At 38.1% G+C, this 27,744-nt stretch overlaps 1 protein-coding gene across 2 annotated transcripts; it reads right to left on the reverse strand.

The window, feature by feature from the left end:
• Window positions 1-887: 887 nt before the first annotated feature.
• egln1b (egl-9 family hypoxia-inducible factor 1b) lies at window positions 888-25,867 on the reverse strand. Of its 2 annotated transcripts, XM_072659869.1 has the most exons (6): window positions 24,776-25,867; window positions 15,138-15,257; window positions 12,203-12,339; window positions 11,982-12,049; window positions 5,428-5,472; window positions 888-1,569 (listed from the first exon to the last, which is right to left on the reverse strand). In XM_072659869.1, exons 1-6 carry the CDS (start codon window positions 25,565-25,567, stop codon window positions 1,511-1,513), a joined length of 1,221 nt encoding a protein of 406 aa, XP_072515970.1. In that variant the 5' UTR covers window positions 25,568-25,867; the 3' UTR covers window positions 888-1,510. The 2 variants fall into 2 exon arrangements, with proteins under 2 accessions (XP_072515970.1, XP_072515971.1); XM_072659870.1 differs by lacking the exon at window positions 5,428-5,472 and having other exon boundaries at window positions 24,776-25,866.
• Window positions 25,868-27,744: the final 1,877 nt, after the last annotated feature.

Raw genomic sequence — 27,744 nt, forward strand, 5'->3', positions numbered from 1 at the left:
ATTAGCCTTTGAGACTAGGTCACTGGCCTTGTTAACCTAGGCTCGTTGTTTATGCTATTGTTGTGCCTTTTTATGGTCCTGTATTTTGTCATATTCTTATTCTTTAATTAATATATATGTTACTGTAAAGCACCTTGTAGCTTAGTTTGGAAAGGTACAATATAAATAAATGTTTATTTATTGAAAGGTTTGCATACTTTTTTCTTATATAATGTCCAGTCATTTTATATTGTTTTTTAATTGTTTAATTGGCTTCGCTATATAGTTGCAAAGATTAGATGAAGATATGGTCACATTTCAAGTTATGCAGAAAAAAAGTGAGAGCAAAAGAGTGCGAGAAAGAATGAGTCAGGGAGAGAACGAGAGCGTGTGCAAGTGTGTGTGTGAGAGAGAAAGAAAGAGAGAATCCAACAGGCTGTGATGAAATGACATCTTAGAAAGTATGGATGGGCATTAGTAAAGGTAGGACAGAAAACTATTATAAGAATCTGATGAATAATAGGTCAACCTAAGCTTAATTAGAAAATCTTATAACTTTGCAAAGCACTGTATATTTAATTCACAAGAGCAGAATTAAAAACAAAACATAACAAAGCAAAAATAAATGCCTTTTTGTATAAAAAATATTGTAATAGATACTGTAATCATCAATTAAATGCAATGTCATAGTTATAAACGTTCTATACTATTGTACTATAATATGAATGTGAAATGCATGTGCATGTCCATTTTTTTGTGAATATGTTTTTTGCTGACCAGTTTATTCTATTGTCCCCAAAACATTTCAAAACAAACTAATGGCCATGTTTAATTCATCTTCAACTTCATAATTAAGAAGTTCAGGATCGTCCTTGTTATACACATTAATAACCACAAGGTGGTGTCACTTATAAAATCAGCTTTTTTATTTAAAATTCAGAGTTGCAAGACAAAGAAGGGGCAGTTTTGGTTCTTGACAAACACAAGTCAATGTCTGCAACAACAGACAGGTTGCTCATTACTGGCACAGACATTCCAGCAACAGGTGCAAGACACAAAAGCAATACCAACACTCACACAAGCTGGCATTGGACAAGCAGAGGTTTAGAGCATGTTTTCTAAAGAACTTGCAAAATATACATTAATGCAAGCTACAAGAGTAAAACAAAGAACATTCCAAACAACCTTACAACTTGAAGCAGCAGGTGTGTACTTTGTGAAATGCTAAGCAGACTGTACCTTTTCATAGAAGACGTTTTTTTCCCCCGCATCAGACATCCACTCAAATTAAGCTTTATCTATTTCTTCACATATGAGTAATTGGAGGAAATCGTTCTTTGTAAAGGAAAATGCAAAGCTAGGTTAATGCATGTCTGCCACTGCAGCACTAGTACATTCAATGTCACAAAGAGGAGCCTCTGTAAATATATTGAGAATACATCCGTCATTTAGCAGCAGGTGATGGAGGGCCACAACTCCTCCATATCTCGTCTCCTCCCACTTCCAATAGCTGTCTCTGTTCGTTCATCATTCAATAGCTTGGTTCAGATGGTCTGTTAAGCTCCACTTTCACTCCCTTTTCTCCAGCTCCTGTGAGAGAAATTCAAACCTATTAAACTATTTAAGCAGGATTCATTTCAACCAGAGGAGGTCTGGTAATGTAATTTCTAATAGATTAGATTTTCATACAGTATCTAAGCAATGTTCAAAATAGCTTTTTTTTTTTTTTTTTTTGCTGTTAGCCTTGTGCTTGTTACAATTTTCATTTAACAGGTTTCATTACTTTACCATGACTAAGGAGCTCTAGTTTCAGCAACATAAATAATCATTACATTATAGACTTTAATTGGATTTAAATAACTTTTTGAAATGTCTTGAAATGTGTCTAGTTTTGAGACAAGATTAAGATCCAAAAAACCCAAAATGAACTAAACACAAAATATTACTGTGACATTTATTAAAACAGCAACTATACAACGTTAAATGTTGGAAAAAGGTATGTGAATCCTTAATTTCAGTAACTGGTGTGACTTCCCTGAGCAGCAATAACTATATTGGTGGATCCTGCCCTACAAAACTGCTCCAGTGCTGCTCATGAATGTCCCTGCATGAACTGCTTTTTTTGCCATTCCAAAAGTTTTCCTTTTTGTCCCCACAAGAGTTGTCTTGTTGCATGACCAATTTATAATTAAACTATATAATTATTAAACAAGTACAGTTATATCCCTCCTGTAGAATTTACCGGTACAATTTAAAATGGAAGTCCATCAAATATGGCAAGCTGTCCTGGACCAGAGGCAACAAAATAGCCCCAAAAGCATAAAACTGCAGAATAAAAACTGCAAAAAAAAAAAAAAAAAAAAAAAAAAAAAAAAAAAAAAAAAGAATAGAAGAATCCAAGAATTCAAACCTAAAATGGAATATTATTTGTTGTGCGTGAAACAAGGATACTAAATTCCATAGGTGGAGGCAACTCGGTATAAAGTAGTATATAGTAAATAGTATATAGTATAAGTAATAAACATATGCCTATGCCCAAGTTTTCTAACATTCAGTCCATTCCGTAGGTTTAAAAACGTGAGGCCCTTGATTGAAAGACAAGTAGAGAATTGTGTGCTGTAGATTCCACGATGACCAATCTGCGTTAAACTTGGCAGTACACATCATACTACACTGCTCAAAAAAATAAAGGGAACACTTAAACAACACAATATAACTCCAAGTAAATCAAACTTCTGTGAAATCAAACTGTCCTCTTAGGAAGCAACACTGATTGACAATCAATTTCACATGCTGTTGTGCAAATGGAATAGACAACAGACAAAATTATTGGCAATTAGCAAGACACACTCAATAAAGGAGTGGTTCTGCAGGTGGGGACCACAGACCACTTCTCAGTACCTATGCTTTCTGGCTGATGTTGGTGGCTCTGTCCAGGAGTTGGCGGATGCTTTAGTCCAGGTCTGGGAGGAGATCCTCATCAGGAGCATGCCCAGACATTGTAGGGATGTCATACAGGCACGTGGGGGCCACACACAATACTGAGCCTCATTTTGACTTGTTTTAAGGACATTACAAAGTTGGATCAGCCTGTAGTGTTTTTCCACTTTAATTTTGTATGTGGCTCCAAATCCAGGCCTCCATTGGTTAATAAATTTGATTTCCATTGATGATTTTTGTGTGATTGTTCTGTACAAAGTTGAATGTGCTGACAACAAAAAAGTATTCTATGAGAATATTTCATTCATTCAGATCTAGGATGTGTTATTTGAGTGTTCCCTTTATTTTTTGAGCAGTGTATAATTACATATGTCTTTGTAAATTACTGTGTTAATATGACCCAAGCTTTCTGACTTCTGTCCATTTAGTAAGTTTGAAAATGCCTGCAAGGTCTGTGACTGAATTAAACATTGCTACGTTTGCGCTGTAAAGCCTATCAATGGCCAATCTAGCTCAAACATGACAGTCATCATACTATTACTGCATTTACTCATACATTCCTGTGTCTATATGACTCAGTTTCCTGACTGTTTATTTAGGTCTGAAAAGCAAGGCCTGAATTACATATAAAGTAGACAATATGGTGCTGTAGATCCTCCTCCACTCTGGGTTCAAACTTTGAAATCAACATCATACTCAGAACATCAAATTTCTGTGTCTATATGACCCAAGTTTTCTGACTTCTGTCCATTTAAGTTTGAAAATGTGAATCCTGGGACTGTCAGAAAAGTAGTTAATTGTGCGCTGTAGAGCTTTCCAATTTGGCAGTCAACACCAAACTGTCATCAAAAGTATGTGTTTATTTCCGTGTTGATGTGACTCAAGTTTCCTAGCTTCTGTTCAATTATGTTTAAATACCTAGCTCAAAGCAGTTTGCCTCAAAATGTCATTCCTAATCTGTCTCTCAAATAAAGTAACATTTTTTTTTTTTTACATAAACCACAAAAGTTTTAGCCATATATTTAAAAATTATTTACTTTCACAGTCTTCTAAACATTACATTTCTTTGAGAATGTTTTTAATAAATTCAAAGCTTTTTAATTTTCATGGTCTTCTAAACAATTCTTAGATATTTCTAGCAAAATCCTATGACTAGTTTGCAAAAGTATATGTTAATATAAGTAATATGTTAATATTATGCAAATGCAAAAATATAAGTAAGTGGAATTGCAAAGTTCTATCGACCTTTTGATTTCTTGCACTCGAGTAATGGGAGTACTACCAGTTATGAAGTATCATGGGGGAGGAGGGGTAGCTGCTCAATAGAGGACCTTCAGGGCTGCAGGAATGTAAAGCTTGGGGATGAACAACAGAAGATGGCACAGAACTACACTATGACATTGGTTATAGATTATGTTGAGATGTGTGTGAATTACTGTGTTATTTGCAAGTGTCTGTTACTTCTTGTGTGTTTGGGGTCATATAGCGGACTATGCTGGGACTCTTAGCAATGCTGATATTCATTGCATAAATAAAAATGAGATTACGTGCAAATTTTTGAGAAATAGATGTCCCATGTATTTATTCTGAAATGGGTTCAGTACTTAAATGTAAAAATATGGTGAGTTCATACTGCTTAATTTATTATCTATTCAAACTTTGCTTGAACCCCTAAAAAATCCTAATAAAAACAATAGGGGCCCCGAACTACATGCTTGGACCCTAATAATAATAATAATAATAATCCTTACAAGTATTGCAGTGAGAACTAGGAACTCTGGAGCACAAAAACAAACCTATTGGAACGTGCCCCCCCCGCCGCGTTGATCTGCAAAGCAGTGGAACAGTGCTTTTCTCTGGAAAGCTGGTGCTTTATCCAATATATTTAGGATGAGTTTACCTCACTAACGCTGACCTCATCACTAATGCTAATCATTGAATGCAATCAAATTCTCACAGCAATGCTTCAAATCGTAGAAAGCCTTCCCTGGAGTGTAGAGACAATTACACCAACAAAAGCAAGTTACACTCTTTAATACCCTTGCTTTCCGAAGAAACAATGAATGAGCAGATGTCCCAATACTTTTGCACATATAGTGTCTCTTATATTAATTGCATTTTCAATGTATTGGTGCAATTAAATATAATGTTGTTGACTCATGCATCAACATTAAGGATGATAACAATAATAATAATAATTTCCTTTTATACTCCACATGTTTCAAGACCAGTTTTGAGATGATTGATTATAAATTGGAGAACTAGTTCAAAATGTGTCCACAAATGCAAGTCATTAACTAATTATGTTTCTATATCCATGCATTGTTTAACAAAGATGATGGGCTTACCATGGTGCATTAGACAGTAGGCTGCGGTCACAATAGTTCCAGTAACACTTTGCCTTTTTTATTTTTCACAATTTTTCTTACTTGACTATTTCTCTTCACCATGGCTTGCATTAGTTTTGATTGAAACACTCTAGTTTCTGTTAAGCTACAACTCACTCACCTGTCGTCGTTTTTAACTCCGGATCCAAGCTGGCCAAGTAAGATCCTGAAGAAGAACAAAGGACGACACGGCGTCAGGAACAGGCTGAGGGCTCAAGTACACCAAGCACCCTTGCCTAGCATCCTGTTAGCCAACGTCCAGTCTCTGGATAACAAGCTTTATGATCTACAGGGCAGTATCAAATTCCAGAGGGACATTGGAGACTGCAACATCCTCTGCTTCTCCAAGTCATGGCTTAAGCCCAACAGTACCGGACCATGCTTCCGAACTACACTGGACCAACTTCTTGGTTTAACGCAAGGACTGAACAAACGTGTTAGGAAAGTCAAAGGAAGGTGGAGTGGGTGAGGAACAACAACTGGGGTGCCCAGACTACAACTGTTCGGCCATTAAGTTTTAACTTATCTACCTTCCTCGAGTGCTTACATCAACCATTATCTGCACAGTCTATATCCTGTCTCAGGCGAACATGGACACCGCTTTGTGTTAGCTTAATGAAGCACTCACATAGTTTCAAATGCACCACCACATGCTGTGCTTATTGAGGTTTTTTTTTTTTTTTTTTTGACAGTTTTAAGTACCTTGGAGTTCACATCTCACAGGAACAGTTAGGGTCCGGTTACAAACTACCTGGCAAATAAAGCTTGTCAGTGTCTCTACCATCTCAGATGTCAAAGGGACTTCGGATTGCCCTTCAAGGTGTTGAGGAAACTATCATCCAAAGCATCCTGAAGGGGAACGCCACAGCCTGGTTCTAAAACAGGACCAAGCAAGACAGTGCTACAAGTGCTGGACCAAGGCCAGGAAGGTCTTAGAGGACCTCAGCCACCCAAACAATGGAGTGTTCTCTTTGTTGTGGTCAGGAAAGTGCTTTTGCTCCCTAAAGGCAAACAAGTAAACAATTTGTTACTTATCCAAGTTGTAGGAAGAACAAATAACTTGTAGTTGATCAATTGAAATCAGAAATGGCTTATATGCAAGACAAAGCCCTTTGGATTATGCTTACTATGCCAAAAGAAGACAGGACAGAAAGGTCAGATTTTGCTTGAACTTAAGTCTTGTCATATACAAAAATAATGTTGAAATTATACTTTTTTTGTTTTTAAATAGACAAACATGCTACAATATCATTAGGAAATAAAGTCATGGTGCCTTGGAAAAAATAATTAATATTGTGTATGATTTCCATAAGCTTGGAGGACTGCATTCATACATCCTGGTAATGACTCAACTTATTGATGAAGTCACCTGGAATGGCAAAGAAAGCAGTATTGCAAAACTCCTAGAGTCATCAAGATTGTTGTGTTTTCATCTTTCACCAAGGCTCCTCCTTCATCTTATACCAGACATGCACAATGAAAAATGTCAGATAACTGAGCTGGCCAATCCTGGAGCACCTTCATCATCTTTGCTTTCAGGAACTTTGATGTGAAGGCTGAAGTATGAGAAGGAACGCCATCCTACTGCAGAATTTGCCCTCTATTGTGGTTTGGAATGTAATGGACAGCAAGAAGGTCTAGATACTTCAGGCTCTTAATGTTGCAAACAATTCTGTAACCCCAAACCATGATCTTTCCTCCACCACTCGACTGTTTCTGGGTGAATCTTGGGTGCAAGCGGGTTCCAACAGGTTTTCTGCAGTGACTGGGATGCAGTTCAATGGATGGGGAAAAAAAATCAATTCCATTGTCCATCCTTTCAGCAAAACTGTGGGCCTTGGCAAATGCAACACAATTCTTTTGTTGCCATCTGTTTAATGCTGGTTTCTGAGCACTAATTCGGGCATGGAGACCACTGCGTAAAATAATAATAATACAGCGTTTTCTGGTGACCAGTTCTCATGTAGCTGTGCTACAGTTGAAAAATGGGTAGTCCTGGACTGTATTAGCAACGGTTTGCCTGACTTGGGCTTGCCATGAACATCACCAGTTTCTTAATCTTTTTCTTATCCTCTCCACGTTTGGATACATTAAAGACGTCTGCCACCTCAGCAGCAGACTTGGTCTTCAAGGTCTTGATGGTCAGCACTTTGATTTGTGGTTGAATCTTTGGCATGTTGTCAGGTCAGGTAGCACTTCACATGAAAGTGCTGGGGTTCTTTTAATACACACCTGGGACTGTTTTTACATTATTTTTCCCTGGTGAAGCTCTAATCTGTGATTGGTTAAATCATTTAAAAGACAAGACTTTTGACCTTGCAAAAACAGATGTTATGGGCTTATGTACAATATGTTACATATATAAAAACACTATATTGCCAAAAGTATTCGCTTGCCTGCCTTTGCACACATATGAACTTGACATCCCATTCTTAATCCATAGGGTTTAATATGCTATCAGGCCACCCCTCGCAGCTAACTGATTCAACTCTTCTGGGAAGACTTTCCAGAAGGTTTAGGATTGCATTTATGGGAATTCTTGACCATTCTTCCAGAAGCACATTTGTGAGGTCAGACACTAATGTTGGACAAGAAGGCCTGGCTCCCAGTCTCCGCTCTAATTCATCCCAAAGGTGTTCTATTGGGTTGAGGTGAGGACTCTGTGCAGGCCAGTCATGTTCTTCTACATCAAACTCTTTCATCCATGTCTTTACTTTTGTGCACTGGTGCACAGTCATGTTGGAACATTAAGGGGCCTCACTGAAAGTAAGGGGCTGAACCAAACTCCTGAAAAACAACCCCACACCATAATCCCCCTCCATCAAACTTTACACTTGGCACAATATAGTCAGACAAGTACCATTCTTTAGGCAACCACCAAACCCAGACCACCAGATGGAGAAGCACGATTTGTCACTCAAGAGAATGTCTCCATTGCTCTAGAGCCCAGTGGCAGCATGCCTTACACCACCACATCGCTTTACATCACCAATGCTTTGCATTGTGCTTAGATGCAGCTGCGAGGCCATGGAAACCCATTCCACAAAGCTCTCTACGCAATGTTCTTGAGCTAATCTGAAGGCTAATCTGAAATCTGAAGTTTGAAGGTCTATAGCGACTGACTCTGCAGAAAGCTGGCGACCTCTGTGCACAATGCGTCTCAGCATCCGCTGACCTTACTCTGTTATTTAATGTGGCCTACCACTTCATGGTTGCGTTGCTGTTATTCCCAACCAACCATACACAGTTCAGACCAATGGTCTACAAAAGTGTGTTAGAATTCGTGTCCACATTTACTGATAATTTATCAATAGTCTTTATACAAAATGACCAAGATTTTTGTCTCTACTTCACAAAGGGTTTATATTCACTTTTGACCTTGCAAGATATTCAGGTCAATCATAATCTCATACATAATTCTGTTGTAATAAAATTACAATTTAATTTTGAGATCCTCAGACCAACTGCAGACACGTTATACCAACGTACACAAAAAGGCCACAATAGCTGACAAAAAAAGGCCACAGAGAAATATTGGATCAAAATTCTGAGATTACTTTGAAGAGTTGTTTTAAAAGAGTTAACAACTGTAAAATAATGATACATAATACATACACTTGTAATGGTTGTTAGAAAGTACACCCCTAGACATCGAAGTTTTATGATGACTGGTCTATGGTAAGACACACAAATTCCCACTGAACGTCAATTGGCCAAGTACTAAGGAATCCTGTAAAAGAATTAAATTTCTCTAAATTCTTTCTACAAAAATTTTCATTTAGGAGTTAAAAGGCAGAACACATGTTTTAGGGGCCTTTATTGGCCAACCCATGTCATTTTTGTTGCCTGGGGCACCAATTTACCCTCCAAGTTTGAGGTCTGTCAGATTACGGTCTCTTTTGCTCAATGCATTTTTTTTTGTTTGTTTCTTTCAGGAGAAAAGAATAATAAGAAACAAAATCTCAAAAATCATAGGAAAAACAATAGGGCTCCTCAGGCCTCGAAAAAGAAGCAGAAGAAGCAGCAGCTCAACAAAACCAAATAGGTTCTACACACTACATTGTGTGCACAATTATTAGGCTTATTTTAAGTCTTATTTTTGAGGATTATTTTTACTATTTACCTACTACAGTGCTCTCAGTTAATCCAAAATGTTAATAAACCTCAAACATGAATGTTTAAAAAAGTACGTTTTGGCTTTCTTAGGATAATATCTATATGTGCACAATTATTGGGCAACTATTATTGTGCAGAATTATTATGCAGCTAAATGAAAAACACATTTTTCCATCTCAAATGTTCTCATCTATCCAAGTTAGACTTATGAACACAATAACAGTAATAAGCCGTTAATGGACCCGGTCAGTTTCTTGATCTGTTGACAATCAACTTTTTGTGCAGCAGCATCCACAACCTCCTAGACACTGCCCAGAGAGATGCACCGTTTTCCTTCACTGTAAGCTCCCATTTAAGAACTGAAGTTCTCAATTGTGTTCAGGGCAGGTGAGAAAGGTGAGAGTGTGGTCCTAAGTTTTTCATCTTTAATGCATTTACTGGCTAGCCATGCAGAGGAGTACTTGGATGCATGTGATGGATGCATGTCATGGTCTTGGATGCATGTCATGGTCTTTTTGAAAGATACAGACGTCTTCCTGTACCACTGCTTAAAGAAAGTGTCTTCTAAAAACTGGCATTGGGCTTGGAGCTCCCAGGAGCTTGGGAGTTGGAGCCCATCTTCAACCCAAAAAGGTCCAACTAACACTAACCTTTAATGCAGAGGTTGCTGGTCGGATTTCTTGCTCATCCATCATGTGTTTTATGTGCATGCCAAAGACTGTCTGGGCGTTGCATTTATGCTTTTTGTCGTCTGCCTTTTATTACATAAAATAAAAAAAAGCATATTTCGAAAATCAGTTTTTAACACGTTGTGAACCGATTCAGATCAGTATGGATCTTAGAATCGATTTTACCCCCACCCCTGGTAGCTGGCATGCTGAGCCCTGGCATGCTGAGCCCTGGCATGCTGAGCCCTGGCATGCTGAGCCCTGGCATGCTGAGCCCTGGCATGCTGAGCCCTGGCATGCCACATAAAACACAATTAACAAAGCACACTTAAAACATTATTTTAGAATATTTGTACTTTACTCAAATATTACTGAAATTGAATACCTGTACTGTTTGAAGAAAATTATTAGGGCTAAAGCACATACACTGTGTGCACAATTATTAGGCAAGTGAGTATTTTGACCATATCATTTTTAGGCATATTTTCTAACTCCAAGCTGGATACACCTGAATGCTTAATGCATTCTCTTGAGTGACAAATCGTGCTTCTCCATCTGGTGGTCTGGGTTTGGTGGTTGCCTAAAGAATGGTACTTGTCTGACTATATTATGCCAAGTGTAAAATTTGTTTTTTAAATTTATATTATGTATATATTAATATTATATAATGTAATAAAAGGCAGACTACAAAAATGCATAAGTGCAACGCCCAGACAGTCTTTGGCATGCACATAAAACACATGATGGATGAGCAAGAAATTCGACCAGCAACCTCTGCATAAGGTTAGTGTAAGGAAAATTTCTCTTGAACTTAATAAAAGCCAAAAGACCCAGACAAAAGCCACGTAATTTAAAATATTTTGCAAACACAGCAAACATTCAAAATCCTTACATGTTTCCACTCAGTACAGAAATCCACAAGAGTGCAAATATGGCTAAGCTGTTAAAGAATGGAGCAATGACCGATCAGTACAAGATTTAGGTTTAGTTACTGACAACACATCCATCATGGTTGAAGTGGCTGAACTGGGTAAATTCCTGCATGTGAAATGCTATGCCCACACATTAAACTTGGCCTCTCAGCCAGCGTTCAAGTTGCCCAAGGCTACTAGGAAGGGTAAGATGTATTGGTATGTTTTTCCACCACAGCCCCACTGCAAAACCTTTCTGCTGACTTTCCACATTGCTTCCAATTGTTTCATTAATAAGAGTAAATTCATTATATATTATTACAAATGTTACTTTAGGCACCTCACAACTTTTAGAGATTCCCACCCCTACTGGCTACTGCACTGCATAACATATGTGGGACTGTTCTTCATGGTTTAGAAAGCACCTGAACTGCATATTAATCCCCTTAACTCATGATGCAGTGCTGCACTGAAAACATACAGACTTAACAGCTAAAAATCAAGATAAAAAGTGTCAAAATAAAAGTAACATACAAACAGACAGATTGTGTCAAAAGCCACAAATACAAAAAAGCAAGACATACTCTCAAACTGAAAGCTAAAACAAAACTCACATTTGTCTAACTTTTTTCCCTTTTTTTCTGATCTGAATCTGTGATCCAATCCGAACTGTGAATTTTGTGACCTGTGTCACCACGAACGACCCTGCTCGTGAAAACCGTGTAATGCTGCATAACCTTCTTTCACTTTTAGATGCTGGTTTTGTATCTTTCAGCTTGTAAAAGCATGCGTCTTCACAGTAGGTAAGTAAAAGTGAATTTCAATCTATAGGGGGAGGAGCAACAAATACCATTTCTCTATAATGCTGCTTTATTTTTCACCTCTAAGCACTTATATACCTGAACATTATACCTAAGCATATGATCAATTAACTCATGGTCATATTCACATGGTTTAAGTATTACTATATTGATTCTCACCAGTCAAGTACTTCTCTTTAGCCCGTGCTCGCTCATCAGCATCAAAATACCACACAGTAATAGCATACCTGCACAGACACAGGAAACACCACCAGGGTCAATAATTTCAAGTAGCATAATATGTTTATTATATTAGCATGCAAACAAGCAGTAGGAAAAGTACAGGACTATATGTATACAGTGCAACTGCCAAAATAGTAGTAAACATAGCTGTAACTGACCGAGTGGCATAGGCGGGCTGGACCTCATGCGGATTCCGTCTGTCTGACCAAAAGAACAGCAATCTGTCAAAGAGGGGCTCAATGTCAGCAAACTGAGATTTGCCTTCTGGAAAGATCCGTAAAAGACCACCTTGTTCCTGTGGGGAAATATGGAAAGAAACAAAATGAATTTCAGCATCAGCAAACGTTGATTTTAATAGTATTTATTATACCCTGAAAGGATCTAGCATTAAGCGGGTCACAGAGTATAAGTATCTTTGCATTTGGCTGGATCACAAACTCTTTTTTTAAATATCATATTAAACTAGTCAGTAAGTGCAGACAAAGGCTTTGAATCACTTGTCAAAATAAATCTAGTCTCCCCATATATGCCAGTCATAGAAGCAACCATACTATCAGTCCTGGACTAGGCTGATTCATTACTGGCGACTCTTGAACCACTCCGCACTGCAGACTGAATAAAAACGTTGGCAGTCACTAGCAGCATGACAGGAAAGGCACGGATTTATTTTATTTCTAAATTCACTCTCCAGCCATATGTTAGCTTATATCTCATCCATGACTTCTATAAACAGTAGTAAATATCAGATCCGCTCTAGTGACTGGATGAGCGGTCAGGTTTTTACTGAACTGGGAAAATTTGCTTTTAGCTACAGTGTACCAGTGAGCTGGAACTTAATACAAAAGTCCATAAAATCATTTCTAACCACCTTCAGATAGCTTATAACTGTTACTTACTTTAGTTACTTATAATTATTATTATACCACTTTTTAGAATAATTTAATTTTTAGCTTGTCCACTTCCTTTCATTTAGAAATCTTATTAATTGCTTTTGGTTTTATTTAAGCATTGAGTATTTTATATTTATTTAGAATTAATTTATCTTTCGGTCTAGTTCAGCACACAACTATCATGGGGAAGACTGCCAACTTCAGTTGTCCAGTAGGCGATTAGTGACCCGTTCCACAATGAGACTAAGCCACAGAACCTCATTGCTGAATAGGCTGGCTGTTTGCAGAGTGCTGTATATTAAAGAAGCTACAACACCTAAGGAGAGCCCCCCCCCAAATGGTCTCGGCTGGTTCTCCACTGTGTATTGTGCAGCCAGTCATCTTGGGCACAATACCAAGCACAAAGACAGACTGCAAATCACCTAAACTGCAACCACTTCCTCTCTATGAAATACAGTTTATGTCTGTGGCATTAAGGGCCACTTGCTAGGGTTCACATTGACCAAATATCAGCTGTTTGCAGAGTGTTGTATTAAAGCACATTAAAGGAATGTTGTCTGGAAGGGGAAAATGCACAAGGTAGGAAAAGATGCACAAGCAACAGGAATGAATGCAGCACTCAATTCAAGAACTCGGTACATCAAAAGCCACCACGTCTCCAGGAAAGAAGCTGCAACTGCCGCATTTCTAATATCAAGACACTCCTGAACCAGAGATGTCATAACCGTCTTTCCTGGGCTATAACGAAAAAGAACTAGACTGGTGCTCCAAAGTTCTGTTTTCAGATTAAAGTGATTCTTTGAGTTTCTATAAATAAGTAATTTTTGGGGTATGCTAATGTTTTTACATGACTATGTTCCTCTATGGTATAAATTGTTATGTAGGCTTCACTACAGATCAGTCATTTACATCAAACTGACAGCTTAACTTGGCGATTATAATGTATTCCAAATGACAATTTTACAAGTCTGCTGAAATACCTACACAAGTAAAAAGTCAAAAAGTAAAAAGCCTTTATTACAGTACAGAGTCTTTATTATATTCATAATTTCTTTATGAATATTCTATCTACTTCACCCAAAAAAGTTGCACACCTCTAGAAAGTCCAAATCATGGCTAAAAGAAAATAACTGCATTCCAGCATAAAATGTATTCTATCTGTGAAACACCATGGTGGTGGTCCCATGGTTTGGACCCATTATGCTGCATCTGGAATTTTAAGAGCAAATTCTTAAGGTGGAGTCACGCAGTAAGACAATAACCCTCAGCACACAAGTCGTTTTTACCAAGTAATGGTTAAAGATGAAAAAAAAAATTTTTTTCAAAGTAGTAAGGTCAAAGTCCCGACCTTAATATAATAGAAATGTTGCGGGTCCAGAATCAAGCAATTCATGGGAGGCAACCCATCAACTGTAGTCATTAAACCATATTAACATAGTTACCCCTTCTAGTGTCCAGTGTAGTGTGAAGCAGGTGAGTGACGACATCTTATGTAGAGCAGTTGGGGCAGTAAGCAAACTGTAGTGTGTAGAGTCAGTGCAAAGGCGATGAATTCTCTAACCAGCTTTACAAAGCACTTCATCACGACTGACGGGAGGGCTACAGGGTCATTGTCAATGAGGCAGTCACCAATTTGGAGGGTGTCCATTTATAATCAGTTATTGTCCACAGTCCCGGTCACAGGGATCTAGACTCACTCTGCTGGAACCATGACTCCTATAGCTCTTTTGTCTGACCACCCTTCTTACTTCGTAGCATGCAGCCTTTTACCGGCCATGTCCCCGCTGATCAACTCCGTATTGTAGGCAACGGTGTCATGAGTTCAGATGAAAAATCTCATCAGACACCTAGGGAGAGACCCCCCCCCTCCCCAAATTGTCTCAACTGGTTCCCCACTGTGTATTGTGTCATCTTGGGCACAATACCAAGCACAAAGACAGACTGCAAATTACCTAAACTGCTACCACTTCCTCTCTATGAAATACAGTTTATGTTTGTGGCATTAAGGGTCACATGCTAGGGTTCACATTGACCAAATATTAGCTTCAGTCAACCGAGCAGTATTAAACATTTTATAATTTATTTAAACATCTGTAATGTAATTTAAAGAATGTAGTAATTTACCAAGCTTTTATATAAAACCTTTTACTGCATTATTTAAATAACATTACATGGGAAACAGGGTTTAATAATTTTTCCATACCTTGACATCCCAACATTTATTTAAATAATAAATGCATGTGACACATCTCCCATCACCATTAGGGTTGTCCACGTGCCGTACATATCCAGTGCCGTTGCCAGGGTAACAGGCCACCATTGCCTGGAAGGAAAGAGAAAAGTTATGTTTTAATAGAATCAAAATGCTGACTATGTGGGTACTGCTCAGAAGTATTAGCCGATGACAAATTTCTTTGTGCAAAAAAAGATGTTCCTAGACCTTAAAGCCCTGAAAAGAGAAGAGAACAGGGAACCTGCCCAACAGGAAGTCGGCCATGTGCAACTTTTAAACTTTTGAAGTTTTGAAAATTGTTTGAAAACTCTTACATATAAAAACTTACAGATCCACTGGACCTGGGACATATTTAGATCTGATTTTGCAATTCAGTATATTCATTATTAGGGCCCAACAACTGGAGGTGCAATGTCCTATTGTTTTCAGTGTGTTTATTATTATCATCAATTTTCTTTTTACGACGTTCACCTGTCTGCATTTCCGATGCTCAAAAACTCATGAAATTTGCCACAGGCCTCAAGCTCATGAAAAATCTAAACGTTACATGAAACATGAGCTTGGTGTGGTTCAGGAGCTCCATAGCACCATTAAATACAGACAATGGTCAGGATGAAGCCTTTTTGAATATGCACCAAATTTGGTACTGGAAAACATTTAAATATCTCTTGATATTTTAGAAAATGTTTTGACATTTTCCATATGTATGACAAATGACTCCCTACAATTTCTAATTAGTTTTTGCTGTGGTTGCCTTAAACTTTCGCCAGTGTTCACGAATTTCAGTATCAACATATTTAAGATGTCAAACACAATATCACTGGATTGTATTAGCTCCGTCCAATAGGATGTCATCCATTTTGGATTTTGGATCTTTTTTTTTTTTTTTAAACATAATTCATCAGATTCTTCTTCTTGAAATTTTTATAGGAATAAACTTCAACAGATTTACTTGAGACACCGTACTAAAACAGGAAGTGGACATACTTTTTTTAATGCTTGTTTTGTTGTTTGCCCCAGGGACGCCATAAATCCAATCAAGCTGCAATGTTGCAGGCTGTATCTCTGGCCTATCCAAGGGCAACTTGAGTCACTGATTTTGGTCACCATTAGCCAATTTGTATTCAGCAGGCATTCAACAGGCTAAACATTTACCAATCACAATGAAACTTGAAGGGTATGTCTATCTAGGCATATTCCATAAACCATTGAAGGGTCGAAAAGATTGGCCTCTAATAGGCGCTTTAAAAGAAAATCAATTACACATTTGACTTGGTCATATTAAACATGATACTTTTTATGCAGTGCACTGGCCTTTGCAACTTCAAACTAATCCTAATAATTTCATCTGATCAAGTAAAAGGCGACTTAATAACCATTGTTGGCACTAACACAAAGATCAGATGGTATAGGAATGGCTTTTCTGAGATTATTAAAACCCATGGTTTGTCTCATTTTGAACAAATTGAGAAGACTGATTTGTAAAACACATTCTGAGGACAACTGCGCAGTTGGGCTATCGGGGGGCCTAATTAACTTTTTTCTATTTATATTTACAGGCCTGATGCATTCAAACCAAAATTAAAGGATAAAGGATAAAGGATAAAGGTGCACGTATTCGTCACTGTACAGTGTGGACTGTACAGCGAAATGTGTCCTCCGCATTTAACCCATCTGGTAGTGAACACACACTCACACACACACACACGTGTTAGGGGCAGTGAGTACACACACACACCCAGAGCGGTGGGCAGCCAACTCCAGCGCCCGGGGAGCAAAGAGGGTAAAGGGCCTTGCTCAAGGGCCCAACAGTGGCAGCTTGCCAAGCCCGGGAATCGAACCCACAACCCTGTTATGGATATCCCGGCGCTCTAACCGCTGAGCCACCACTGCCCCAGAAGTCTGGAAACAGAAGTCTGGAAACCTAACTCACATCAACACAAATTCACACACAAATGTACTGACAGAGTTTGAGCCAAATCAGGCATTGAGAGGCTCTGCAGTATACAATTACCTACAGCTTATTGCACAAAGGGTCAAAAAGGTAAAACAATGGGTAAAACTCTAAATGTATAATCAATAGGGGGTGCTATAGATGCTTTGTAAGCAACGCTGCACGTTTTCAAGTAGGGAAACATCCGATTAAGCTGAAATTTGGCATGTAGAGTCTAATGGACAGACTAACAATACATTCCCACTGCAAGCAAAATTCTCTGTGCTCTCCCTTCAACAGCACCTTGCCACCTACAGGAAGGAACGTGTCAATCATGAAGTCATTAACTGCAAATAGATTTCAAATGAGGTACAGGTACATGTACAGGTACATGACTCTCAAACTTCTAAAAGGCCTTTTTACTTTAAATATTTTAAGTAAAGTATTAAGTCTGACAGTAGTTGAAATTTGTTTATTCTGACTATTTACAACGGCATCAAATGACAAACATTCCCGCTCAAATCTGCTGTTTTTTTTTTTAAACTGTACACAGCTATTAATATAGAGATTAAACACTCTAAATTAGCTACACCATGAAAGAAGAGAGTTGTGGCAGCAGTCATGCTCAATATGTGCTGGAAACATCCTTGTGCTTTCTGGGTTCACGTCCATGTCGTACAGACGGAACTGTACTGGTTGTGCACAGAAGATGGACTGTTGCTTTTGCCTGCGTGGTGCAGCAGCTGTGTGTAATTTGCATAAAGTCAAAACCAGTTCAAGTATTCTCGCTGCATTGCAAGCCATTTGCATTTTTACTTAAATTGACAGAAATCAGAAAATTTGAGTCATATCAATACAGACAAAAAACAAAGTGGGGCCAAAAAGTATTTAGTCAGCCACTGATTGTGCAAGTTCTCCTACTTGGAAAGATGAGAGAGGTCTGTAATTTTCATCATATGTATACTTCAACTATGAGAGACAAAAATGAGGGGAGAAAATCCAGGAAATCACATTATAGGATCAGATGAAAAGAGGTGTAAATGTGAGTAAAAAAAACAACAAAACTGCATAGTTCCCCATGGTAGTAAAAACACAAATATATACAAAAGAAGAAATTCATATTATACTACCCTACACTACACATGATTACACTGCTTAAAATGTACTGGTTAATATATAATCTGTTTACATAAAAAGTTTACATTAAAATTAGGTGTAAATTCAAGTGTAGTGTGAGTGGAGAGAAGCGTGTTTTTATTGGGTGGAGGAGTGATGAGATCTTGTGTGATGAGACTTTCCTTGGGGACAGAAGCAGTTTTTCAGCGACTGCTGAAGCCTGATGTGCTGGGCTGTGCGCACCACCCTCTGCAGAGCTTTCCGCTCAAAAGCGGTACAGTTCCCATACCAGGTGGCCAAAGTTCAGATAGTTGGCGTGGATGAACAAGCAAGCTCGCCAACGGCTGTCTCCAAACTTCCTAAAGTTCTACTATACAATATTTTCTGGGACTGAGGACTAATGGAATACCCCTTGCTGAGAAGAAACAGTAAGCACTAATGCACATAAACAATAGTGTACAATGTCCCCAATTGTAAAGCTGATGATTCCACTGTGGATGCGATCTCTACACTCTGTACACCAAGTTGTACAAACTTTGGTGGTTCCACCCTAAGGGTTGAGAAATCAAAACGTCTTTTTTTCCTAACCTCATCCTCATCAACCAATCATTGGTCGCTTAATTGTACAAAGTATTGTCAGAACAACATCCTGTGAGCAGTCTTACTATTTACAAGCCACTTTGTTTACATGTTGAATGTAGGAGGTTCTGCAGGGATAGTCTTGTATCTTAGCACACATACATGCAGTCAATACTATCTAGACTGCATCCTCTGCTGCTTGTTAATTTGCAGCCTGGGCAAAGCCCCACTACTTTATTGACCATAACAAGGAATCTAAGTTTGAACTGCCGTTATTGGTTTTGATTGGCTTAATGTTCCCCCAGGATCCTGCATTAAGAGTAAGGACAAGATCACTCATTTTTACATACTATTATTTGGGTATTCTTGAAGGTGAGAACTAATAGCCTGCTTATGGAATACACTTTGTGCAACCCAGTCCTTTGTTTACTTATATAAAAAGGAAATTATCATTTTATATATTATCCTTTCTTGTGCCACAAAATAAATCAGCAGTTACACAGCTCCATCAACGAATTATTATAGATCATAGTAATGAACTCGCTTAAAATTATAAGCTAAAATGTTAAAAGATGGAGAAAATACTAAACCAATTGAAGCAGGGAACTTGTCAGATAGCATTTTTAAAGCATTTTCCCCCTTATCTTTCTGATGAGCATGATAATCTTAAAAAGTCCTGGGCAGACAAAGTATATTACTCTTCACATTAATATTGGAGAACAAAAAGGGAGAAGCTATTCTAATTCATAGACAAGTTCATTTTACAAACTGATACATAAAAGAGATAAAGAGACAATATATTTTAATAAATAGGCTGATTGATGGCATTAAAGTATCGCTCATAAATGTATACGCACTGAAACAGTGAAGACAAAACCTCTGTCCTTAATGATAAAGACTAACTTTTATTATAATTGTTTTTTTAGCTACTAATAGCTTACCAGACTCATCTCCACTTTTGTTATGAGACTGTGCTAAAGCATAACTCAGAGGTCGCATAATTTCCTTTACATTTGCTAAGAAAAGGAATAAAGGATGCTAACAAGGAGAGCTAGAGGATAAAATAGGGAGCTGGAAAAACAATTTAACCACTTCATCTACTCTTCTTAAAGCTCTTAATGTTACTCACTGAGAAATTAACAGTTTGCTAACAGAGCAAAATGGAGGGAAATTTGAGATTCAATAGCCAGAGATATTAAATCCACAGAGAAGCAGCCAGCCAACGTTCAGGAGAGCTTGCAAGGAGGACATACAGAGTCCCTGATTGTAAAAGTCATCAAGACTGATCTTCTGTTTAAAGAATACAAAGAATACAGCCGCACGGAGGCACAGTTGCTAAGTACTGAGACACAACACTTGGCACTTGGAACTGCACCCCTAAGCTCACAACACCACACTTTCTTTCCACTTGCCTATGTGCTTAACCCACTTTTTGTAATCAAGTCTATTTGGTCATGGCCATAGCTCACTTGCAAAAATGCTTTATAATCCTAACATGACTATTTTGGATAAACTCCAGAACGATTAAAAATCAGCTATTCCACTGTCCGAAAAATTATTTACAAATAAAATTACTGGCAACATGGCCAGGTCAGTCAGTCCTAGCAAGTTCAGCTCAAGAACAGACAGCAGTGATACACAAAAGTCTTAAACAATCCTTTTTAAAAGTTTGATAGAAGACATACTTGATTGCAAATGTTCTCTGACATTTATTGTGGCAAGCGCTACCTGTAGGTCCCACAATGCCCTTTTAGGATTTCTGGAGACTTCTTTACGGACATTTCTTTGTTTTGGGGGATAACTTTGTAGGACCTGGCCTGACCTGGTCATGTTGGCAAGAGCTTTTATTTCAATTTCAAGATTTCTATGCATTTTATTTGTTTCTCTTCTACAACATTCTTTCTGAAGGCTTTCAGAAAGCTCACTGGATATCGCTGTGTTGATACCACTCACATCAACAAATCAAAAGCATGCCAAACTACATGTAGCCAAACTAATTTTGACTATGGCTTGGAGAAGTGCACCACCCATCTTGACTCAGCTAATTCTTTCTAAAATCAAATGTATGTTTTCCCCCACAGCAGCTTTATAGTATTACTTGAGCAACACATCGGTTACTTAAAGATATAAAATACAGGTGCAGCATGTTCTGTGGCTAGGGTGTAAGAACGCTATGATAATTGCTGCATAGAAAGAGCAACATCTTTTGGTGAAGGCAGTGTGATGGTGTGGGGCTGCATCTCCCTCGCCGGAAAAACAAGGCTTGTCATCCTTGGAGGCAATCTCAATGCAGAGAAATATCGAGATGAAATTCTGCAACCAGTCGTAATCCCATATCTCCATAGCCTGGGACTGAACTCTATCCTCCAAAATGACAACGCTCGCCCCCGCAGAGTGGGGGGCAGAAACTACCTCCAAAATTTGGGAGTGGAGAAGATGGGATGGCCTGCCAGCAGTCCTGACCTCAACCCCATTGAACACTTGTGGGATCAGCTTGGGCATAATGTTTCATGCCAGAGTGACCAATACAACCATGTTGGCGACAAATGTTGGTTGAAGAATGGGATACCATCCCACAACAGTGCGTGACCAGGCCGGTCATTAGCATGAGGAGGAGGTGCCAGGCTGTTGTGGCTGTGTATAGTTCTTCCACACGCTACTGAGACTCCTGTTTCTTAAATAAATAAATTGTTAAATTGCCAATAGGTCTTGTTTCTTCAATCATCCAGTCCACCAAATGCAAAACTAGTCAATGGCAGAATAAGCTATTTGGCATTTGGCAAATTTTTCATGGTCGTAACCCACAAAACCCGCTCTGCTGCTCATTCCACAAATGAATGTTCATGACAAATGTAGCACTATTTAAAAGAGAAATTAACAGGCTTTCGAATGGTGTATTGCCCAAAGCATTGTTACAAAGATTCACAGGACCAAAACTCAGTCCAGTGGTACTACCAGTTAGGCCTTTAAACCCCTGTTAATTCTATTTTTACCTATTTGAAAGAAATTGTCACAATATAGAATATTTGATCATTTCAGACAGAATAACCACATTTAAAATATATGAAATCTTGTTGTAAAAGTTGTGAGTCTATTTACGTTTAATGTTATCAGAAGTACTGATATATTCAATGACTTCTATCTACAATCTATTCATATTCTATTTTATTCAATAGTGATAAAATTGTATAGGAGTGGGCAGTATACACGAGTAAGTATAAGTATAGTGAACCAATAACCTGATCCAACAAGTATCTCTATCTTCAACTTCTATAAAATGAAGCACTTAGGGGGAAGCTATCCCTACGTGGTTCGCATGGATGGAGCACGCTGGTTAAGGACACTTATGTGCCACTGATAAGCAACGATAAGAACATGTTATTGGCTGTTAAGCTACTTTTAAGTCCAGTCACTCAACTTGATTTTAAATTTATAGCTTTGCCCTCTAAACATGTGCTTTTTGAGCCTCAGTAGCAGTCTGAAGTGTGGTGGTTATTTATCCAAGCCTAGCTAGCGAGCTAGGAGTCCAAGCACAAGATAACTTGGCACATTCAGATTTTCTATTACTATAGCACCAGTCGCTAGATGTTACATGTTGGATTTTGCTGCGTGTTACACATATTTTTACTCTGAGCAACTGGCTGTTTTTTGAAGCAGGGTAAAGATAAAGTGAAGTAAAAAAATTAATGAATACATAAATAATAATTAAAGAAAATAATAACATTTTTATATACATACATACATACATATACATACATTTTATATATATATATATATATATATATATATATATATATATATATATATACACACACACACACACACACACACACACACACACACACACACACACACTTTTTTGGTTTGCCATGTACACTTTAGTTACACTCAAGCAAACAATAAGATTGTATAATGCAACCTAGAAAAATAAAACACAGTTTTTACTCAGTTGGCAACCATGTAAGCAAACCGTACTTTGTCTTCCATTATCAGTTTTAAAACTGAAACAAACACAGAAGAACCAAACATTGGACCATTTGGGCTAAGGGTGGGGGATCTCTAGGCACTGTATAATATTTGATTACAATTCAGAGGGCTGCATTTTTTGTCATACAGGATACTCACAATGTCAAATGGACATACAGTGGCATAGATTGTGGTCACTAACTGTACATGTGCTCCAAAATGAGAGGGGTGAATGAGAGCCACACAGGTGCAGCTTTGGCTGAACTGTTAAAGAATGTAGCATAGAAATGGCAGATCACTAAAATGTGTTTTATTAACTGATCATGCATTCAACATGGCTGTTACTGCTGAACTTGTAAATTCCTATATGTGAAATGCTATGACTACATCCTCTCAGCAGGAGCTTAAATTGCACATCAAATCAAATTGTGAGGTGCCTAGAAATTCCCTATTATTAAATATTATTAAATTAAATTACCCCTATTATGTACATTTACATTTACATTTACGGCATTTAGCAGACGCTCTTATCCAGAGCGACTTACAAAGTGCTTTGCTATATACCCAAGAAAAGCCTTAGCTAGTTAGAATAGACTAATAATTCAAAAGATACCTCTAAGCTTAGACATTGCTAAACACAATACAATAAGGCGACCATAGAACTATTCGTCCAAGTACTCTCTGAAGAGGTGGGTCTTCAGTTTGCGTTTGAAGACAGCGAGCGACTCAGCTGTTCGGACACCCAGGGGCAGCTCGTTCCACCACTTTGGTGCCAGGACAGAAAAGAGCCTGGGCGCTTGTCTTCCGCGGATTTTGAGGGATGGCGGGTCGAGCAGAGCCGTACTTGAAGCTCGAAGGGCTCTTGGTGTGGATCGGCTTTTGACCATTGCCATCAGGTATGGAGGGGCTGGTCCGTTCTTGGCTTTGTAGGACAGCGTCAGGCTTTTAAAACTGATGCTACAGGAAGCCAGTGGAGAGAACGGTAAAGGTGCAAATATTTGTTGCTGTACAATGCACAGCGAAATGGGTCCTCCGCATTTGTCCTATTTGTGGTATTAAATGCACACACACGTACGCACCAACTTCGGGGCCCGGGGAGCAGTTGGGGGTTAGGTGACTTGCTCAAGGGCACTTCAGTCGTGCACTGAGGGAGGGGACAGCCTTCACTTTTCCCACCCCCAGTTCAAACCAGTGACCTTCCGGTCTCAAGCTCATTTCTCTAATCTTTAGGCCACGACTTCCCTAATTTATTCATTTTCAAATATATTACCGCTGCTTTGTTAATACAATATTCTGTACTTTAGGCTACAGTATTTTGTGGCTTAAAAAAGAAACAAGATAAATACTTGAGCGTTCAAATTTTGAATAGGTCTGCCTTTTTACTTCATTTCACTTTTTTGACGGTGTGGCTCATTATATACATTTATATACATAATGTTGTATTCCTTATTTTTTGGCAAATGTTGCTATACATTGTCCTGTACAACAGGTGACCCTGCCACAAAGTTATTTACATTTTTAACAACCTTTACAAAAATGACCTATAGTACTACAAGACATTTTGTTTTCATTGCACTGTAATTCAATAATATTACTGTATATCTGTCTTACTTCATTGTCATTTATGATAAACGTTCAGTAAATTCAAACATTTCAATAGGGAAAAAGGTAATGCATAAGTATCTCTCTGCCATGTTTTACACACAATAAAATATTATTGTTTAAAACTATGCATTCAATGTAGTACAGATACACATAAAATAATCACAAATGCCCTGTGTTAGGACGTTCCTTTCTCAGGAGCAAAAATGTAAATTCGCTTAACATTCAAACTATATTAGGTCCTTTTTTAAACTACTGGTTAAATAACATAGCTAGCTTCATATCCCCGAAACAATTACGACAGAATTCTGACAAAAGAAATGTCTAGACGTTTTCTAATACCAATTAGAAGTGTACACGGTCAGTTACAATTTTACTTTAAATGTTAAACTTACTTCTCTGCTTTACTTACTTTTGTCCGTCCATTTATCCTGTAGTTCCCCAGTTTGCCATTACAGTGTCGGACAAGATCGTCCATGCGACTCATTAGAAAAGCTATCTTTTCGCATCCAGGCTCTTTTCCCTCGATCCAAGTGATTTTATCGCCTCTTATGTCTTTAGTTGAGTCACTCCTTTGGCTGACCAATTGTCCATCAGTGAAGTCCCCAGTTAAATATAGGGCACGAACCTCTTCCAAAACACAGAGGCCGAGATCCTCTCCAAGAAAGCTGTCAACTACACAAATACCGTGCTTGTTCATACATGGAACTATATATTCCGTGGCCAGTTTTTGCGGGGGGGAGGTTGTTTGTCCGTTAGGTTTTGTGTTGTTGCAAAGACCGTCCCCCGCTTGTTTATGGTCACCCACATGTTCAGTTCCGGTGACAGACCGGATAAAATCTTTCGTTGTTTCAGGGCCCGACTTTTCTTTATAAGACCGTGGTTGAGCACATGTAGGTGAAACCGTGTAGCTTGCTATTTGATCGTTCGTTTGCGGTGTCCGTGGAGCATCAATTTCCGTTTCAATGCTATCTCGGCGAGGCTGCGAGGGCTCTGTCGGTAGTGGTGGTCGTTGTTTTTTTTCGACCTCTTTGCAAACCTGCTTGTGTTTCTTCCAGTCTTGTCTCTGGTGCTCCTTACTGCAATAGAAAGAGCTGCGACATCGGCCACACTTCATGAGATTCTCCATTTTTCCACAAAGCTCACAAAACTGCCGGTCTCGGTCTAAGTCATTCCCGGCGCTTTCCTTTGAGCTTCCATCCATGACTCTGCACACCAGCGGGTAGCTACGATACCTTTAGATCCACCTTTTCCCTTCGAAAAGCTAGCTATCTTCCAAGATTGAAAGTAAGCGAAATGCTAATGCTCTACCTTCACGAACGCAGTGCGGTTTCATCTCAGTCGGCTTTAATGACCTTTAAAAGCCTATCTACTCAATTTGTTTAAATACTAAAGTGCAAAAGATCCAATAGTCCACTACCTGTGCTATGGCTACACATGGCGCCGACCGTTCCTCTCCTTTCGTAACTTCTCACACGTCCGCCTAAACCCAGCCCTTTGACGTAAGCATGCTGAGGGCAGGACGACCATTTGCTGTACCATGCGGAGCTTTGTTCAATAGTTTTAACCGATGGCATTTAGATAGGAATTCGAAACAAACATTTTTCACGTTTTGACATTTTGCGTAAAATCCTGTGTGTGGGGATGTTTAACTTATTGATATGTTTCGATATAAACAAATATGCAAATTTTAATAAGCGTATCAGCAACATACTATTAACACATTAAAATTGGGAACTATTATAATAATCATTGTATGCTTTTAAGCCTGAGCTGTTTTCTCGACCAAACAATTTTCATGAAAAAAAAAAAACGTATTAATGGTTTAAAAGGTTTGCAGATATACGGTATGGGAATTGTCAGTAACATCCGATGAATGATGATTTAACTTTAGCGGATACATGTTCGTCGAAAACAAAAATGTTGGGAAACCCTGCTTGAAAACATTTTTCAGGGAAAAAAGAGGGCGTCATAAATTTACGCATAAATGTAGTTGCCACGTGACAGTGTTCGCTCTTACAGAAAACACTGAAGGCTGCGTCCCAAACCGAACACAAGCACACTAAATAGTGTCCACCACCATTAACAGTAGATTTCTCAGTGGTAATGAGTAAAGTGTGGAAATGTACAGTTTAAGATGTAGAAACAACCGACACAACGAATATGTATGTTACACTAAGAGGCAAGATTTTTAAAAGGGATGCTGGTACTTTAGTTTTAGCTCTAAATGGAAAGTCTCAGCGACTAACATACAACGTGAACTCGTTCGCAAATGAACGTCTAACCCAACTTTCTCGTTATAAGTATTATTAAACATTTAAGATGTATGTCTCATAAATAACAGTTGTCGTTGTTATTTCTAGTAGTAGTAATAATATTAGTATTATAATGCAACAAACTAAAAGTACTAAAAAGCAAAAGTTTGAGCACCCTTGATTAAATTACATGTGCATTTGACATATTTCTGCAGTTCTAAAGTATAATTACTATTTATGTGCTACATTTAACTTATAAAACATAATAAAACATATATATTATTAATTAAAAATGAATACATAAGTGGTCACATTAAATGGTATATTTATTGTTAAATTCAGTAAATACATAGAAATATGCAGAAACATTAATATTTAAGTTTGTTCCCTGTAACAGATTTATTCACTGATTTCCACTTGACACCAGTGTATATAATTTGACCAGAGATTACATTTTAAAAAATGGCTATTGTCATTCCAGACATACTTTGTGGTTGATATGGTGTTGCTAGGCTGTTGCCATAGTATCAAATATGGTTGTGGAAATGTAAATTGTGGCATTAATCTATATTTAATTTGAATAATGTTTTTTATATGTGTGTATTTCAATATTTTACAACAACTTTCTTCAGTCAGGTAGATCCAGAATCAGTATAATGCTATTGTTTTTAACAGTAAAATGTATTGATAATAAAAAATCAATAGAATCAATGTTTGAGGTTTGACTGGTCACATGTTTTTGGGGGAGGAGTCAACAAAGAAAATCTTCAAGCTCATTCATTATGTTTCAGTTTACAAAGCTCAATGGCAAACACTTGACTCATTCTTTTCCTACATCCTTGTTAGTTGTTTTGTTGTTCACTAAGATTGATTGCTTTCTGAAAACTCATTCCTGTTCATTATTCACAAAATACTTATTGGAGTAGGTTGTCCTGCACATAAAAAACAGGGGACGCTGATTCTAGGTGAGGGATCCGCCTGGCAAAAAACAAAGGAATAATATTAATAAATATGTTTCATTTGATCAATCAGATATTCTCACAGCAGCAAATTGTTTTAGCTTAAAGTATTAATAGGCTTACAATCTCACTGTCAATAAACTAAAGGTTGTAGTGGGCTGCACCAC

This window comes from Salminus brasiliensis, chromosome 17, assembly GCF_030463535.1.
Source record: "Salminus brasiliensis chromosome 17, fSalBra1.hap2, whole genome shotgun sequence".
NCBI classification, from domain to species: Eukaryota; Metazoa; Chordata; class Actinopteri; order Characiformes; family Bryconidae; genus Salminus; species Salminus brasiliensis.